Raw genomic sequence first — 20,137 nt, forward strand, 5'->3', positions numbered from 1 at the left:
CATTCAGTTCTCTTCACAATAAAACTTAACATTGTCAAATTTCCTGATTACCTGCACACTAACTTTCTGTTATTAATCTCTTAGGGTACCCAGATCTTGCTGCATCTCGGATCTCTGCAACTTCTTATCATTTATATAATATGTTTTTATTTTATTCTTTCTACCAAAATGGACAATTTCATATTTACCCTCTTTGTGCTTCATTTGTCAGATGCCTGCTCACTCACTTAGCCTCTTTATATCCCTTTGTAGGCTCTTCTTCATAACTCACTTTCCTTCTCATCTTTGCGTCCATCAACAAGTTGAGCCCTTGGTCCTTTCATCCAAATCCAAAACAGATGATTTGGACATCAGCATGTCACTGCTGCCATAGTTTGGGTGTGCAGTCACCTGCTGTGTATCCCACATTCCAAAAGTACCTCACTGTAACATGCTTTGGGAAGACAGAGTTCATGAACTATACTACATACATGAAAATCTTTTTCTCTTTATACAGAAATGTCTCACATGTCTCCAAAATTCACTGGACTCTGGGGCAGTAGCAGCAGATTGGAAAACAGCAAATAAGAAGCTATTGTTTAAAAAGGGAGGTAGACAAAAGAGGGACTTTTATAGACCGGTACAGCGTCACTTCTGTAGTGGGGAAGATGCTTGAATCTATTATAAAGGAAGAAACAGCGAGGCATCTCGATATAAATTGTCCTGCTGGGCAGATACTGCACGGGTTCATGAAGGGCAGGTCATGCTTAACTAATCTTTTGGAATTCTATGAAGACATTATGAGCAAGTTGGACAACGCAGACCCAGTGGATGTGGCGTACCTAGATTTCCAAATGGCTTTCGACAAGGTGCCGCACTAGAGACTGCTGCATAAAGATTCATGGCTTTAGGAGTAAAGTATCAGCATGGATAGAAGATTGGTTGACTAACAGGAAGCAAATTGTGAGGATAAATGAGTGCTATTCTGGTCTGCAAAAAGTAACTCGTGGTTTACCTCAGGGATCGGTGTTGGGACCACAATTATTCACAATTTATATAGATGATTTGGAATTGGTGACCATGTATACATTATAAGTTTGCAGGTGACAGATGAGTGGCAGAGCAAAGTGTGCAGAGGACTGTGAAACTTTAAATGAGTGGGCAAAGGTCTGGCAGATGGAATACAATGTTAATAAATGTGAAGTCATCCATTTTGGTAGGAGTAACAGTAAAAAGGATCTTTACTTGAATGGTAAAATGTTGCAGCATGCTACTCTGCAGGGGGATCTGGGTGTCCTTGTGCATGAATCACAGAGGATTGGTCTGCAGGTACAACACGTAATTAGAAAGGCAAATGGAATTTTGTCCTTCATTGTTCAGTTTAAAAACAGGGAGATTATGTTGCAACTGTACAAGGTGCTGGTGAGGCCACACCAGGAGTATTGCAAACAAATTTGGTCTCCTTACTTGAGAAAGATGTACAGACACTAGGGGGAGTACAGAGAAGGTTCACAAAGTTGATTCTAGAATTGAGGGGGTTGACTTATGAGGAGAGACTGAGTAGACTGGGATTATATTTATTGGAATTTAGAAAAATGAAGGGGGGATCTTATAGAAACAAATAAAGTTATGAAGGGAATAGATCAGATAGAAGCAGAGAGGATGTTTCCTCTGGCAGGTGACACTTGGCAAAAGTGAGTACTGCAGCTGCTGGAAATCAGAGTCGAGGGTGTGGTGCTGGAAAAGCACAGCAGGTCAGGCAGCATTCGAGTAGCAGGAGAATCGAGGTTTCGGGCAAAAGCCCTTCATCAGGTGAAACTAGGACAAGAGAGTAAAGCCTCAAGATTAGAAGGAGCAGATTTAGGACTGAATTGAGAAGGGACTTCTTCACCCAGAGGTTTGTAAATTTATGGAATTCCCCGCCCAGTGAAGCAGTTGTCACTACTTCAGTAAACATTTTTAAAGCTAAGATAGATTTGTTTTGAACAATAACGGAATTAAGGAATATTGTGAGAGGGTGGGTTGGTGGAGCTAAGTGCTCAAAAAGGTCAGCCATGATCTTATTGAATGGCGGAGCAGGCTCGAAGGGCCAGACAGCCTACACCTGCTCCTAGTTCTTATGTTTGCATGTATATGAACACCGCACACACACACACACACACACACACGTGCGCGCGCGCGCGCACACCACATATATACCTGCACATTCACACACAGTGGGTGAAACCTTTTGGGGTTTAAACAACATGGGGTATGGTGAGCTTTGTGATGGAATCAGATGAGACATCCAGCAAGGCATGTCTTGATGTTGGAAATGTGTCACTACCTCCTTTATTTTCTAATCAACCTGTTCAGAGTTGCTATCACACACCTCTGGAGCAGATGGGACTTTAATCTGCATGTTCTGGTCCTGAGGTCGTGACTGTTGCACTGTGCCACAAAAGCCCTCACTCTTTTTTTTAATGCTTTTTGCCAAATGGTAAGATAAGGGTCTCACAAGGCAGAAGCAAGTGCCAATTAATGGGGGGATTCATTGCTTGTAAATTGCCTTTTTGATGACTTGACTTGCCTCATTAAGGTCACTGCTTCATCATCTGTCATGTCGGTTTAAGAATGGTCGGCACTGAACGTTATGAGGAGTTGAAATGATTGATGGGGGTTTTGGATGGGAAGCACTTTGGAGTTCTGCATACATTCCCTTTTTGATGTAATGTGCTGGTCAGTCTTTTTTTTATTTCAAAAATATACTTTATTCGTAAAATAATCATAAAATAATTTGATGGTCTGTACATTTGGTCATGCCATACATATGTCAACATTTACATACACAGATCAGAAACTATCATTGTTATATACAGGTCTGTGCATTTTTCACTCATATGCCGATATATGCTGAGGTGTCAGCAGAGCCCAAATGACTGCATGGGCCCCCTGTTCTTCTTAGGCAGGCAGATGTTACACGGTGGTCTTTCCCCACCGCGCCTTGGCGGCAGCTGCCCCAAGCTTCAGCGCGTCCCTCAACACGTAGTCCTGGACCTTGGAATGTGCCAGTCTGCAAGACTCAGTCGGGGTCAACTCCTTCAGCTGGAAGATCAACAGGTTTCGGACCACCCAAAGAGCGTCCTTCACTGAGTAGATGATCCTCCAGGCACAGTTGATGTTCGTCTCAGTGTGCGTCCCGGGGAACAGGCCATAGAGCACGGAGTCCCGCGTCACGGCGCTGCTCGGGACGAACCTCGACAAACACCGCTGCATTCCTCTCCAGACTTCCTCTGCATAGGCACGTTCCAGAAGGAGGTGTGTGACAGTCTCTTCCCCCCCCGCAGCTGCTTCGAGGGCAGCGTGCGGTGTGGCTGAGAGTCTGGGCCTGCATAAAGGATCTCACAGGTAGAGCCCTTCTCACCACCAGCCAAGCCATGTCTTGGTGCTTGTTGGACAGTTCTGGCGATGAAGCATTCTGCCAAATGGCTTTGACAGTCTGCTCAGGGAACAGCTCGATAGGATCCACCCTCTCCTTTTCCCGAAGGGTCTCGAGGACACTACGTGCTGACCACTTCCTGATGGACTTGTGGTCAAAGGTGTTTTTCTTCATAATCTTCTCCACAAAGGACAGGTGATACGGAATGGTCCAACTACTCGGAGCGTTCCGCAGCGAGGCCAGGCCTATCCTTCACAACACCGGGGACAGGTAGAATCTCAGTACGTAGTGACACTTGGTATTTGCATACTGGGGATCCACGCACAGCTTGATGCAGCCACACACAAAGGTGGCCATCAGAGTGAGGATGGCATTGGGTGTATTTTTTCCCCCGTTGCCCAGATCTTTGTACAGCGAGTCCCTGGTCAGTCAGCCAGCGCATCACCTTCACCAAGTTGCAGAGGCTGAAGTTGGATTAATGTTGGAGACATGGCCCTCATTACCTGGGAGCAGCATATCCCACTGTATGGACAAATGCACACATAGTTAGCTACATGATATGTCTGTGAGTAACACTGACTTAGTGAGGGTATTTAGTCGGGATGTAGCTACAGACCTGCTCACTGGCCTAATGAGTAAGCAGAGATTAGGGTGAGAGAATGTGAAGGTATATGCAAATGAGCATCAGCCATGCTGGCTGTGTGCTGTAAGCAACATAGCTTCATAACTGCTGTGTCAAACTATTGCTGAGGAGGGGCAATGCCAGATTGGCAACACTTGTCAGGGTACACATTGGCTTTTTAAAGATGGCACAGGCATGCCACTCTTTCAGCAGAAAAATGCTGAATAGCAAGTTCTTCTGGGAGTCATGCATGATAAGATGGGAATCGAATCAGACATGAGGAATACCATAGGGAAGTCTGGTAGTTCATGAGGTGAGTTTGGTAAGATATGGTAAAATAACTTGCTAGTCCCCATGGTGGGTATTCCTCCAATCAAGTCAATGCAACCTCTGCTCGTAAGATTCAACCCAATAATACCTGAATTCTGCATGCTATATACTTATACAACCATGTACAGGTATACACCATGCACAAATAGCTACAAGCATACATGTTCTTATAAATAATGTTGTATTCAATCATCAATTTTCTATTTTATTATAAAAGATACAGAAAATATACATATATCTATATTTAAATGTTGAGTTCAAAAATACAGTTAATAATCTGGTAAGATTCTGGTACATTAACACATTGTAGTTCTTCATTTAGTTACATTTATCCACTTATGGGATATTAAGATCATTGTTGCCGATATCAAATGTCTCCACCATGACCTCTTCAAATTCATCACTAAATTTTCTTCCAATGACTTCAAGTTCATTTCCCTAGTAACAAGAAGAGAAGCCATCAGTAAATTGTCCAGGAACTGTAACCTACTTCAGTTATAAAAACGTAATATAGCTCACTCTCTTCTCATTTCAACAAAAGCTCACCCATCTCTCACTTTCTCCTTTCCCCAGCACATGTCTCTCTCTCTCTCTCCCTCCCCTACCATTCAGCCCCTCTCTCAATCGCTTCTCCTCTCCAGTCCCTTCTATCACAACCTCCTCCCTGCGGACCCTCTCTGAATCCTTTCCTTCAGCCTCTCCCTCACATTCTCCTCATACCCTCTCTCATATCCTCCTCTCAGCCCCTCTTTTATGCTCTTATCCTCCAAACTCTCTCTCACATATTTCTGCCCAGCCTGTCTCTCTCTTTCTCACCTTCTTTCACAACTTCCAGCCCCACCCCCCAAGCTCTCCCTTCCCTCCCTCACACTTTCCTGCCAGCGCCTCTCTCTCTTCCTTCCTAAATCCTCACACAGGTCCTTCCCCAGCCTCTCCTTCACACTTTTCCCCCAACCCCTCTCACCTTCTTCCTCCCTTCAGCCCATTGCTCGCACTCTCACTTCCCTAAACCCTCCCTCTCTTGCCTAGTCCTTCTTATTCGCCCAATGCTTTTTTGGTCATCCTCTCTGCTTCTTTAGCTCCCTATCCTCATGCATATCCTAATCTATCTGTCTGTCTCTCAATTTCTCAATCCCAAATCAAGAGTGGGAGCCCTTTCACTAGCTTGTTGTTCAAATTCTCAAATCCACTTACCCCGGACATCCCCTAGCTTACAAAAGGAAATGGATGCTGTGAATTTGAAATCTATTGCAATGGCCTGCATTCAGGCAGAGGCCTGGCATGTGGGGTGAGGGCTACAACATGAGAGCTCAAGTCCTAAATTTATTGAACTCAGAAGGCTGCAGAGTCCCCAAGTGGAAAATGAAGTGCTCTTCTTCCAGCTTATGCTGAGCTTTACAGGAGCACTGCAGCAAACCTGTGACAGAGATATTGGCCAGGGAACATACACCTGGTCTTGTTATCTCACAGTCTACTTTTACACACAACCCACGGTTAGCCAATAACTGTCTTCTTTAACAGCTATACCCTCTTTGCCAGATTGTTATCCACTCCTTTGTCTGTCCAACTGTTCTTCTCTTTCTTTGGGCTCTATCCCCAACTATCATTTACTCCTTACCCTCTCCCCCTTCCTATCTTCTGTACAAAAAAGCGCTATTTCCCTAGCTACAATCAGTCCTGAGGACGGGTTACCAGACACAAAATGTTAACTTTGATTTCTTTCCACAGATGTTGCAAGACCTGCTGAGCTTTTCCAGCAATTTCTGTGTTTGTTTCTGATTTACAGCATCTGTAGTTCTTTCAGTTTTTATTTTCTCTTCCACATCTACTCCATGACGACCCCTTGGGTTTTTACATGTTTCAACTGAGTCGCCTCTTACCTTTCTCAACTCCAGTGGATACGAGCCTCGTCTGTCCAACCTTTGAAAAGACAACCTGCCAATTCCAGGTATTAGTCTAGGGGACATTCTGTGAACTGCCTCTATATCCTTCCCTAAATACGGTGACCATAAAATGAATGAAAGAGGAAAAAGAAGGAAGTGAAGGAGATACTGTCCCAAAATTTCCACTGGGGATCTTTAATGACACAGCCATGCCAACAGCAATTAATGTGCAACCTTCTTTAGGGGTCATCACCACAACCGAGAGAGTCTGTGCTGTTGAAGCCATACCGCTTTGTTTATTACCTGGTTGAATCTGGCACAGTTATGGAAGATTAGCCTGATGTCATCGATGAAACCACCCACTGTGCGGTATCTGTTAGTGGCCAGCTTTATCTTCACCTTGCAGAACCACATGGGGTTTTCAATTATATCACCGTAATTTGGAACCTGTGAAAATGCAGACTGGCAATAAGCAGGAACGTACAGGGAAATCCCAATTCAGTCTATGTGAAAAAAAAACACAGATTGTTACTGCGTAAGGACACGCCAATAATCAAACATGAATAGAACACCACATGAAGCCTGCTGGAGTAGGGAGAGAAAGAATGATTGTGTGTGGACACTCCAAGCATATCTGAGAAGTCACAGATTTTAACATCAATATGGAGTAAGAGTTTTGCTCACTTCAATAATGGGCGCATGGTGGCTAGCACTGCTGCCTCACAGTGCTAGAGACCTGGGTTCAATTCCCGCCTCAGGCAACCGTCTGTGTGGGTTTGCTCCAGTTTCCTCCCACAGTCCAAAAAAAAATGTAGTGTTAGATGAAGGGGTAAATGTAGGGGAATGGGTCTGGGTAGGTTGCTCTTTGGAGGGTCGGTGTGCACCTGTTTCCACACTATAAGTTATCTGTAAATACTGCACCCAAAGGCTAGCTGGCTGGTGATGGTTGAGAGATAAATGGTTAGTGAAGATAAACACCTATGAATATATGGAACTGTACAAGGAATCACATATTGGGAATGGGAAGACTAGTAACCATTTGTTTATTTTTGCCAAGGCAGGTTCAGGCTGGAACAGCAACGTCAGCCCATGAGACAGGTAACTAAAGTTCCTCATAAATATACATGGTTTAATACATGGTTAGCAAATATGAGTGAGTTCTATTTCACCCACATGACAGTGGGTTTGCAGAGTCGGTGTAGTACACAATTAATGCATGCACCAGTTCTAGCACAGTATGTTAAGAGAGCTAACACTTGACTCATCTTTTTACTCACAATGTTTAGCATGCATGCTGGGTCAGAGAGAGACACAGACTCAGCGCTTCTGCTTGTTGCAACTGGCATTTACGTAACCAACTGTGAAGGAGTGGTGACTCATGGCAAATACTTACAATGTCACAGGGGTTTTTTTCAAACTCTAGGGCGTCTGGTTCGCAACACAGTCGGAGTAAAATATATTCACATTTCTGTAATTTAAAACTCTCAATTAAAAACAAGTAATTAATGTTTTCTTTAATATGTAATTGAGTTATTTAGATTATCTAAACACCATCCTGAATTGTGACAACATCAGTGGCTATTTGGTCAAAGGAAAAATCCATATGCATTGCGTGCACATGCCCAATATTCAGTCAGATTTTCAGCTGGGCGATCAGGAAGACAAACCCAGGGTGATTCTTCTCCTCCCAAACTTGACAGTGTTAAAGTTAAATGGGTGAGGCAGCTGAGATCAGCTCAATCAAACCACCATATTTTATCCAGCTCAGTATATTAGTTGGAACATTAAGTAAGATTAAACTTTTCCTCCTCTTTGAGGGTCTTAAAAAGCTGGCATGTATACAAATATCCAACAGCAAAACAGGATGGTTTAATGCATGCATTTAATTGCACATTGGTTCTTCCAATCTGCTAGACATTGGAACTGGGTGAGAATTAGATCCAAGCATAACAAAAAATCAAAAGGAGCTATTGGCGTTTGGGAATGGAATGTGTTAAATGAAGAACTCGCCTTCCCTCTATTGTCCTGAGCTTCACATCTCACTGAATGAAGAAAGGACATTCACAACACTGGGTTCACTGCTCACACAGTATGAAAAATAGGTCCTCACATTATTGCATCATTAGCTCCTTAGCAGAGTGTAAATTGTCTAGATGGAATTAGACATCGTTATCACAAAGACTTACCAGACTGTATTCTGGAGTCATATTTGATCGATATACATCAAATTCACTGTTGGAGACCTTTGCCCTGATCTTATTTGCTGATAGTCTGTCCATTTTGCAGAAGGTGCAGATGAAACTCTCACTGTAACTAATTAACAACATTGACATTCTTAATTGAAATCTTTCAGTAAGGTACAGTTCAGTAGGAAACATCATGCGAAGACGAGATCCTTCATTTGCTCAAACTTCATTACACCTCAAAATACAAAACTAGACTTCTCTCTCCATCACACTGATGTACCCAGCAAAATCCATTGCTTTTTGTACATCAGCTCACTTATCACTTGAGTACCTGAAATCTCCCATTGAAGTTGTTACAAATTTCATGTCTCCAGTAGATATTCTTGCAATATCTCTGCCTCTTAAGATATGCAGAATATTTGCACTACTCAATATTTAGTTAAATACTTGAATTTTGATCACTTACTCAAATTTGCCTTAAGATTTGGATTACCCCATGCTGTCAATCAAAGCTAACAAATTGTTTCAGAAATTTCCTTCTTCATTTGGTGTGGGAGTTACATCCTGTTTAACTTGGACTGCTGCTGGCACATCTGAAGCAGAACTACTCCAATGTGACAGATATGAACTTCTCCAAAATATACAAACAAGTTCCTTTCCATTGTCTCAGACTGATAGGTTACAGATATCTATATACACTCTGCTATCCTGGTAAGTAGTTCTTATCAATAAGTTGAATACCTTGTATGTTCCTAGATGTTAGCGCCTGTAGCATTAGTAGGAAAATTGACATTTCATGATGGACTTTAAACTTGCATTGTGATTAATGGAACCATTGTACAATTGATCTATTGAACAAACCATGCCACATTAATTCAAAATGAGTTACCGCAATTAATTTTGTTTTCAGGCTTCAAAATGGTAACCGCCTACACTGACACTGGTGGTTCATATTTCCTCCTTGATGTGTGGGTCAACCATTCTTTGGAATGATCGTTGGAGGCATCAAATGTCACATGTATGCCAACATCTACTTACATGTCCTTGCCAGTTTTTTTTAAGGTGAGAGATTTTCCCATCTGCTCAGAAGAGCAAGTTGGTATTGAATATGTTGGAATGCAAATAGCTCTGCAGCAGTTAAGTAATATTTTATACACAACTGGGTTTGGTCTGCACTGCCTTTGCTCAGACACATCATGCTCACACAAAAGATTTCTTTCCCTATGATTGCATGAAAGACATATTCTTGTGTTGCAATATTCCACAATTCTATTATTGAACTATTTCTAACACTTCAGTCCCCTAACTCTCCTAATATGGCACAATGATGTATTGAATCCAACATACAAACCTTAAATTTGGACTGAGCAAGGGGACGTGGCAGAGATCGTGAAAAGCTCTGGGACATTCATCACAGCAGATTAAATCCCCTCCATCGTTACATGCTGAACATTCATCATCATTCTCCTATTAATTTAAAACAGCAAGTTATACATATGGCTGAGTGATACTGAAATCTTTGTTGCAAACAACAATGTAGACTTTGCTTAAATGTGGTCTTTACCAGTCCTTTTGCCTGTCTATCACTTCATTCAGAGTTGATAGGCAGCATGTAGGTGAGTTCCTCATCCTCTCGAGTGCCTTGACACTGCCTGTCCAGGTTTTCAGAAGCTGTTAGACAATCAGAGGCTGAGTCTAAAGACTGCTTGTTGACACCATGTGGTGAAAGTAAGTCTTTATATTCTTGTCCTGAGATAGATGCCACAGGCAAAGGGGTACGGGAGAGATTGGAAGAAAGGGCTAGGTTTTCAGTGGCCCTTACCCACTGTCCAGGCTTCCAAAAGACCTGACCACCACATCCCACCCCTGACAAGTGGGGGAAGTCACCCACAGGCCTTTCAGCCCAGCATTATTGTGGGGGTGCCAGGAAGAAGTGAATTAGGTAGATTTTGTACCTCAGATGGTGTCTGGAATGGTGACGTTGTACACCTTTCATTGTATTCCTGTATCCTTGTACTTCAGTACACATAACAATCAAACCTAATTTGAATTCTACTCCATCGCAAACTCGTCCAATCCTTACAGCCTCTCTCATCAGCTTCAGGGAAGAGAAAATTCTAGCCATCACAAAACCTCAAGGCAAACACAGGAACATCTCTGCTCCAAATCTCCTTTTCTCCATTACTATCACCAATATTCCAGCTGTGTGCATCTCTCTATCTTTTTTCAAATGCTCATCTGCTTTCTCTTGTGAATCTTTAGATATACCAATCTCTCTTTCTCATTTGGTAACTCTCTATCTCTGTCTGATTATCATTATTTGACTGTCTCTTGATCTGTGTGTGCACAATTGTCTCTTTTTCCTCTTCTCTTTTGTATTTCTGTAATTGTATCATAAATCAGAATTGTGTTGGGATCCAGCTGCTCTGAAATAACGATGGTCTCTGGAATTTCAAAGAATGAGAAATTTAGAAGGGTAAAACTCTAAGATGGCTGAACAGATTGGATATTGAGAGATGCTTTCACCAAGTTTCAGGTTGAGAATGATATATGTATTCACTCAAAGGATTGTGAATCTGTTAATTCTCCTCTTTCACTCAAACCACCACTACCACACCACCAAGAACAAAGTTTTATTTACCTGAGATTCAAAATCGGGAGATGTGCACTTATCACAAATGCAATCAAGCTTGTGAAGTTTCAGGTAGCCTTTCTGGAAAAATAGAATTTATAGAAAGGATCAGAGGAAGAAAAATTAAATCACATGGATACTAAACTTGTAGATGTATTCCAAGGTGTGACAAGATGTCAGAGAGCACAAAACCCTGGGACAGAGGAAGAAATGGGACAGGGGACAGACAGATACTGACAGTGGAATGAAATGAATTGAATTGAACGGAATATAATGTAGATTCTGTGAAGGGCAAGGAAATAGGTCAAAGTGAGTGACAGTGACTGAAACTGAAAGTAGGGCAATGTGGATATGATCGGAAGTTGACGTGTGTTGATGATATAGCTGGTGACACGTACGCTGCTACATAAGGAAATGAAAGGGAGCTCATGTTAACAATGCAGTGTGCAAGTTAGGTGATGCATAGTTACTTTACTCAAATAACAGAAGAACAATAAATGAATAGGCAATTTTCAATTAACTATCCACAACTGCATGTTCAGAAACTTCCCATTTGATTTTGTTTATGGTTAATTTTTAGCAATTATTTTTGTTGATCTTCATCTAATGTGTAAGACACTTGGGTGGGAATATGGCTGGGCCTACTTCTGTGATGCTGGTTTCAGTTAGGGTTCAGACATTTGGTAAGATTAAAAGATAAAGGCAGAAACCTGATGGATGGTTCTGGAACAATGTGGATAGGAGATGTCATTGGCAAAAGGGATCACAGCGAAATACTGTGGAGAATTTATTTACTCTACATCTTTGACAGCTGTTTCAGAATCTAGAACAGGGTGAGCTGCAATCACTAAATCTCTAAGATGAAGTGATCCAGAAGGCTTCTTTAATAGGCATGATACCTCATTAAACAGATGTAGGGATCGTAGGTCATAGGCTTGTTTTATGTGGCCAGCTGGAATGTCTGAATTATGGGCCATATTTAATAGTGCCCCAGACTCACATGTGGATTGAGTAAGGGTGACTTGTGTAAATTTGTCAGTGTGATTTCCCTTTCACACCCTCTCAGACCAATTTTTATACACAAAGCGTTTTCATAGACTGCCATCTGGTAGCACCTTGTGGAGTCTTATGAGTGGAGTTCACTGCTGATAGCCTGTTGTGATGAAATGAGAGCACTGGAAATGTTGCCTTCGGATAAAGATGCAGGCTTAAAGCACCCCATGAGCAACATCTCACCAGACAGTGGATTTAGTGGAACAGACCTGAATCAGTTGGCCCAGAGTCTTTGATTTACAGTGGATGTTTCTCTTCCAATATCGAAGATGTTGGCTGATGTCACTCATACTTTCAAACTCTGATGGAGTCAGCCATTTATTGTTCGTTCGAATACATTTTCCACTTACTCCTTAAAGTAAAGAAATGGAAAGAATGAGATAGATATATTCAGTAGAACTGAAAGGAAAACACCACTAGCTGAGGCAAATCACATCCATTTCATGCCAAGGAGAAGGGTACATCTTGACCATTAGAAAAGGAAAAACAAGAGTCCACTCTCAAGAGATCACATAGGTAAGCCAGCAGAGGTGTGCCAGGAATGAGAAGGATTGAAAAGAGTCAGGCAGACCAAGACGGTAACAAATTAATCAAGACAGAGGAAGGGTAATCTCCATTGATAGCTAAAACATAAGCACCTTACAAAAAGGTACAGAAGGGAACAAAAACTCTCCAGCTTGATTATAACTAAACTCAAGTCAACCATACCATTCTAGCCTTCCACACATCCCTTAGTTTCCAAAAATCTATCAGACCTCTAAGGGCATATATGCATTGATTAAGCATAAACAGCCCTCAGTGCACGGCTGGAGATCTGTGTGCAATTCTGGTCAGCATACTATAGGAAGGACTATAGGATGGTTGCTCTAGACAGGGTGCAGAGGAGACTTACAAAGATACTGGGACAATAAAAAGAGACTAAATAGACTGTGACTGCTTTCCTTAGAGCAGAGAAGGCTGAGGGGGGACCTGATTGAAATGTATAAAATTATGAGGTGCATACACAGGATTCACGGCAAGAACTGTTTCAATTAGTAGAGGGATCAATAACCAGAGGGTGTAGATCTAAAATAAAAAAAGAGAGGTTTACAGGTGACTTAAGGGGAAGTACTTTCATCCAGAGAGTGTTGGTTATTTGGAACTCACTGTCTGAAAGGATGGTATAAGCCATAACCATCACAACATTTAACAAGTATTTAGATGATTGCTTGAAGTGCCATAACATACAAGGCTATGGGCCAAATCCTAGAAAATGGGACTATGGTAAGTAGGTTCTTGATTACTGGTACGTACCATGGGCTGGTTGATCTCTTTTTGTGCTGTCAGACTCTCTCACTCTGCAGCCAAGTTTACTATTTAAAACGGAAATAAGGAGGAACTTGTTTTCTCAGAAGAACATTAGATTTTGGAATGTTCTTCTGCAGAAAGCTGTGGATGTTGGTTTACTGAATATGTTCAAGTTGGGTTTTATAGAAATTTCACTGTCAAGAATTGTGGGAGATAGGAAAGCAAGTGGTGTTCGGGCCACAATCTGCTCAAATTATGTAGCAACTTCAATGGCCTAGCAAGGCACTGATTTCTTAATAGTATGATCAATACATTGCTACTCCAACAAGGACCGAGTCAGAGTAAGTTGGTATTAGGGCAAGCATTGTTACAAACCTGCCACAGTCAGGAAAGAGAATACTGAAGAAGATAATCGGTTTGGTAAATAAAGTCCAATTACTGCAAAATTTACAAAGTTTACCAGATTACACGGAAGAAAAAATTGACAATTACATCTATAGCTTAGCAACGGAAAATATTTTAAAAAGATACAGAACTGGCTCAAAGGTAGAAGACAGACGGTGGTGATGGAGGGTTGTTTTTCAGACTGGAGGCCTGTGACCAGTGGAGTGCCACAACGATCAGTGCTGGGCCCTCTACTTTTCGTCATTTATATAAATGATTTGGATGTGAGCATAAGAGGTACAGTTAGTAAGTTTGCAGATGACACCAAAATTGGAGGTGTAGTGGACAGCGATTAAGGTTACCTCAGATTACAAAGGGATCTTAATCAAGTGGGCCAATGGGCTGTGAAGTGGCAGATGGAGTTTAATTCAAATAAATGTGAGGTGCTGCATTTTGGGAAAGAAAATCTTAGCAGGACTTATACACCTTAATGGTAAGGTCCTAGGGAACTTGCTGAACAAAGAGACCTCGGAGTGCAGGTTCATAGCTCCTTTAAAGTGGAGTCGCAGGTAGATAGGATAGTGAAGAAGTCATTTGGTGTTCTTCTCTGTGGAGTTGGAAGACATAGGCAAGAATCTGAATGAATATTTGCTTGCTTCACAGACTGTTTGTCGCTTATATGAATGATTTACACTTGCACATAAATGACAATTATAAAAGTTTAAAAATAATGTGTTAATGGTTGCTGAGAATTAAAGCTATAGACTGTAGGATCAGGTCAACAGACTAACTGGGTGGCTAGCCAAGTGGTAAAATGGACTAACCCACTGACACACAACAGCCTTGACTTGACGGAGGACAATTCCCCTTCCACTTTATGGCCCTTTGATTAATGCACATACAATACATTTACCATGCAAACTGCTGGCATATGGTGTGGGTGTAAGATGAAGATGGGACAGTGCCATACAGCAGCATATCCACTCTCCTGACTGATGACAGCTGACAACCAGTACAAGCTGCTTTGTTTTGTGTCTGACTGAATAGCAAGGCAAGTCAGCCTTAAAGCTATGTCTAAGGGAGCAATATATAAAAAGGCAAGGAAAGACAAGAAAAGGCAGAGTGAGTGGGCATGAAGAGAGCATGGTCCAGGACATAAGCTGGAACCCTGAGCCTGTGTACTAAGTGATCTTTGCAGCGGCATTGCAAGAGAGGTGCTGGTCTCATACAGAGGGTAGCATTAAAGCACAGAACCATTTTATAAGTGGATTAGAGATGCACCACAATGATGTGGTGAGGCTGGTGCACGTCAGATGCCAATGATATGAACACGGGGTGTGTGTGACATACAGTGTGCTCTGAGATTTTGGTTCCAGGCTGGATGGCCAGAGTTGCAAATAATGAGCTGGAGTTCTTCAGATCTTCACGAGGGAAATTTTTTTCTCGAGCCAGCAAGTAGCATCAATGTGCAATCATTTTCATTAATGTATGCACTAAAAAACAGAAGTACACACATAATTGATAATGATTGCACACAATCTTACATGCACACATTAGCAAAAACTATTGAATCCATACCTGTTGTAAACCTGTTTTTGTACAGGAATGCTTTCAAGGAACCACATGTAACTGGGAGCTTGTTTGAGGAGAAATCATCCTGTTCGGTGTTCTTAGGCTCTGCACATTACAACAAAATGGTTATACAGAACAGGGAGGCTTGTTGTGTGCAAAGACAATGTCATGTGTTTTGGAGGGAGGCAGTGTATGTTGCATTAGTGCAATGTGGATGTGTGTGCATTCCGCAGATTGAGTGGAGTGCAATGTAATATCTGATTATTTCCCACTTCGTCTCAGGACAACATCAGCTCAATGCCTGTGTACAAATCCAAATTCTCGAGCCATGTGATCTAGGTTATCTTTCCCTTAAATTGTTAAATCCTCAGTGAGAAGTGCCATCTTATGGACTGATGATGGACTGGGGCATTTTTTTCAGAAATAATTGTCTGCAGGAATGGAAACAGTTGCAACTTGTGGGATGAATAATGATCTCTTGAAGAGCATTCAAAGGATTTCGAATAACATTCAGACTTTAGCAGCAACAGGCGTTTTAAAGGGCATGACAGCCAATGAAGTGTTTTAGAAGTGTAGTCTATATTGTCATAGAAAAAATCATCACCGTCATTTTTGTGATGTTATTTGAAACATAAATAATAGCCAAGTGCACACATTCCCCCCATTGGTATACCTAAAGACAACTGAAAATTTCACTCAAATAAACATCAAACGCTGCAGATGCTGGAAATCTGTAACAGACATGAAGAATGCTGGAGAAACTCACCAGGTCTGGCAGCTTCTGAGGGCAGAGTTAATGTTTCAAGTCCGATATACACCTCCATCTTTTGAAGATTTATTTTTGACTCTGTGCACTCTTTGTTGGAACAAAGTAGTTTTGGTCCCAATAGTTCTGAAAATGTTCATGAGGCTGTTTCCAGGTGATGAAAGGATTGCCTTATGAGTAAATGTTGAGAGGGTTGGACCTCTACTCATTGGAGTTTTGAAGAGGGAGGACCTTATTGGGACATATTAGAATCTAAGGTGGCTGACAGGCTGGCTGCCAACAGGATGCTTCTCCTCAAAGACCGTAAGGACACTATTTCAGAATAAACAATCTCCCATTTAATATGGTGACCAGGAAGAATTTCTTCACTCAAATGGTTCTAAAACTTTGGAAATTCCTACACCAGACAGCTCTGAAAGTCGAGTAATTGAGTATATACAAGCCCGTGACAGACATTTTTGAAGTGATGGGGAATCAAGGGTTATTGGGAACAGTCAGGACTATGGAGTGGAGGCCAAGAGAGATTAACCATGATGTACTTGAATATGATACCTGGCTCAATGGCCCATGATGCTTGCTCATGGTTCTATTTCTTATATTCATAGTGTTTCATTTACTATTGTCTTTTTAATACTGGACCTGAAATAAGCCTTCTTATTTCACTCACTTATTTCTTATTAAACAGAATTTAATGATCCACTTCCAATTTTTGTCTGTGCTCACCTGATAACTCAGCTTCATGGTGGATGGTAGATTTCCTCACCAACCCAATGTAGCTCTGAAACAGCAACACATCCCATTTTACATTGCATGTCTTCTTAAAAAGCAGGGCCAGATCACTATTATATGGACTTCACCCCCAACATCCAGGCTCAAAATGATTCATATTCGTGACCTGTCTGTTTCACCTTCAGAGCAGGTCCCAACCCAATTCTCACAAATTTGTTTCTTGAGGTATCTTTTTGTTTAATTCACTAATGGGATGAGGGCATCACTTGGCTAGGTCAGCACTTATTGCCCATCCCTAATTGCCCAGAGGGCGGTTAAGAGTCAGCCACATTGCTGTGGGTCTGGAGCTAAGTATAGGCCAGACCAGGTAAGGATGGCAGTTTCCTTCCTGAAAGGATATTAGTGAACCGGATGGGTTCTTCCAACATTTGCATTGGATTCATGGTCATCATTAAACTCTTAGTTTCAGATTTTTACTGGAATCAAACTTGACCATGGTGGGATTCAAATCTAGGTCCAGGACATTACCTGGGTTTCTGGATTAATAGTCCTAACAGATTAACAGGATACTATCACGAGGCCATGGTGTCACTCTGCATCTTGTAGTTACATTGCCATAATGAACTCAGCAACTCCACTTATCTTTACAATGGAGTGTGGGGTGGGGGTGGGGTGGGGTGGGGAGTGGTCAACCATCGATGCTAATGACATATTCAGGCTTGATTGTCCCAAAGCACTCCTGGATAACTTTCCATTCACCGTTCATTACTCATGAAATTTTTCCCACATCAATATGCAGCACGGTTACAGTCATTGAGGACGTGATTTGATTTGGACTGTTCCAGTGCTGTGTCAAGGATGGAGAGTGGAGAGATCCATAGAGGGATTTGGGAGGTGACAACACATTTTGAGAGAGGTTAGAGATGGGGTGGCATTTTGTATGGATAGAACAACTAAAAATAAACATTTTGGAATGGGATTGATAATAGATGCTTGGAAAGGAAGCAGTAAAATAACCTAATGAGAAATATCTTTTACATGGAATGAATATATGGCAACCTCAATTATCCAAACGACATGGGGCGGGGTGTTTAGCCAAGCATCGGGACCTTGAGATCTTGTTCAGATAATCCGAAATTCAGATAATCATCATTTGGATAATCGCGGTTGCTCTGTAGGTGGAAGGAAAGACAGCTCAAAGAAATGCATCCATTTTAACACATTCCTTACCCCTACTTCGGATCTGGATTCACTTTCAGAGGATGTAGAATCAGTGCTGGTGTCACTGTTAGATTCGATGTTGTGCTTCTGCAATCGAAAATATGGGAAACTGTTACAACACCAGCATCGATGGAGACTCTGGCATAACTTTCAAGCCAGCTTCACCAGATTCAATCATAACCTGTACACCAGCATTAGTGCCCACCCTCACCATAACCTATAAAGTGGTCATTACCATCCCTTCAACCATAACCTGTACATTGAAATCATTCTAGATTCAATTATCGTTTGTGTACTAAGTGTGATTATAGAAAATAGACATCAGCTACTCTATCTAGTCAGACTTCTGAGAGTATCTTTTCAAATTTCATATCCACGAGACATGAACAGAGATCATAAATTGTTTTCAAAGCTTTTCTGTTAATTTTAATGAACTTTGCTGCTTAAAACATGGCTGCTGTTAACGTTGCAAATGGACTACAATTTTTGGAAGGACCCTAATCATCAGTTCCTGGGACACAGCTCAGACATAATTCTCCTGGAATAGTACATCCTTTTATTATGCAGATCCCTGCAGAACAGAAGTAGAAAAAGACCAGAAGGTCTGATATCCCTGTTCAGTTCAGAGCAAAAGGGAGCTACTGAAATTCATTACACTTCAAGTGGCACTAATGGTTCACCACTGTTCTCAAACAGGTACAACATAAAACATACAGTGCAGTACAGACCCTTCAGCCCTCATTGTTGGACCTGTGGAACCAATTTGAAGCCCATGTATCCTACACTACTTCATTTTCATCCATATGTCAATCCAACGAGCATTTCAATGCCCTTAAAGTTCACAAGTCTTCTACTGTTCCAGGCAGTGCATTCCATGCCCCTACTACTGAGTAAAGTACCTCTGACATCTATATCTATTACGCCTCAATTTAAAGCTATGTCCCCTCGTGCTAATCATCACTATCTGAGGAAAAAGGCTCTCACTGTCCACCCTATCTAACCCTCTGATTATCTTATATGTTTCAATTAAGTCACCTCTCAACCTTCTTCTCTCCAATGAAAACAGCCTCAAGTCTCTCAGCCTTTCCCTCCATACCAACAACATCCAAGTAAACTTCCTCTGAATCTTCTCCAAAACTTGCGCGCAGTGTGCGGCTGCCTTGTCTCCTGAATGGGGAGCGGATTTAGCAAGTGCTTGCTGTGTCAATCCCATTGAACTGATTGGGGGCGGGGGAGGTGGGCTTCAGCAATGCTGCAGGTCCCTTACACGCATGTGCATTTCTGCTCAGAAACAACCCCGAAACAGAGAGAGGGAGCAAAGCAGGCAGAGCAAGGAAAAAGGCAACTACATATAACTCCGAGCCCCAGAGGAGAGACAGTGAATCAATTAACTGAATAATCAATTCTCCAAACTTAATAGTGCCTGCCCATCTCATTCAGATAATCAAGGCTCTTCTGCATTCACAACTCTACCAACCTTAGTGTCATCTGCAAATTTACTAATCCATCTTTCTGTGCACTCATCTAGGTCATTTTATAAAAATGACAAACAGCAGTGGCTCCAAATCAGATCATTGCGATACACGACTAGTAACTGAACTCCAGGATGAATATTTCCCATCAACCACTACCTTCTGTCTTCTTTCAGCTAGCGAACTTCTGATCCAAACCGCTAAATCACCTTCAATCCCATACCTCTTTGTTTTGCGCAATAGCCTACTGTTGGGAACCTTATCAAACATCTTACTGAAATCCAAATACAGCACACCAACCACTTTACCCTCAACCACCTGTTTGGTCACCACCTCAAAGAACTCAACATGGTTGGTGAGTCACAACCTACCCTTCACAAAACCGTGTTGACTATCCCTAATCAACTCTCTAGATGCTTGTAAGTCCTATTTCTTATAACCTTTGCCACCAAGTGAACAATGATCCTAGTCAGAGAGACAGAAATCAATTGTTACATATATTTGACCACATTTAGTTGAAACAGATTCATCCAAGAAACTCATCACATGACTGACACTCCTGGTCTGTGAGATAAAGCTATAATTGTACATTCTATTTAAACT

The 20,137-nt window shown here is 41.7% G+C and overlaps 1 protein-coding gene across 2 annotated transcripts in view; it reads right to left on the reverse strand.

The window, feature by feature from the left end:
• Positions 1 to 2,770: 2,770 nt before the first annotated feature.
• The window catches only part of LOC132821938 (nuclear body protein SP140-like protein), a 51,445-nt gene continuing 34,078 nt past the window's right edge, over positions 2,771 to 20,137 (reverse strand). For both annotated transcript variants that reach the window (XM_060834931.1, XM_060834932.1), the window contains 10 exons: positions 18,072 to 18,149; positions 16,836 to 16,890; positions 15,353 to 15,451; positions 12,313 to 12,455; positions 11,060 to 11,131; positions 9,770 to 9,885; positions 8,419 to 8,545; positions 7,626 to 7,700; positions 6,536 to 6,679; positions 2,771 to 4,787 (listed from right to left, as the gene is read on the reverse strand). In XM_060834931.1, the coding sequence (XP_060690914.1) occupies positions 4,686 to 4,787; positions 6,536 to 6,679; positions 7,626 to 7,700; positions 8,419 to 8,545; positions 9,770 to 9,885; positions 11,060 to 11,131; positions 12,313 to 12,455; positions 15,353 to 15,451; positions 16,836 to 16,890; positions 18,072 to 18,149 (1,011 nt within the window). In that variant the 3' untranslated portion in view covers positions 2,771 to 4,685. The remainder of the gene's footprint in view (positions 4,788 to 6,535; positions 6,680 to 7,625; positions 7,701 to 8,418; positions 8,546 to 9,769; positions 9,886 to 11,059; positions 11,132 to 12,312; positions 12,456 to 15,352; positions 15,452 to 16,835; positions 16,891 to 18,071; positions 18,150 to 20,137) is intronic.

The sequence above is a fragment of the Hemiscyllium ocellatum genome, chromosome 13, assembly GCF_020745735.1.
Source record: "Hemiscyllium ocellatum isolate sHemOce1 chromosome 13, sHemOce1.pat.X.cur, whole genome shotgun sequence".
In the NCBI taxonomy this organism is placed as follows: domain Eukaryota; kingdom Metazoa; phylum Chordata; class Chondrichthyes; order Orectolobiformes; family Hemiscylliidae; genus Hemiscyllium; species Hemiscyllium ocellatum.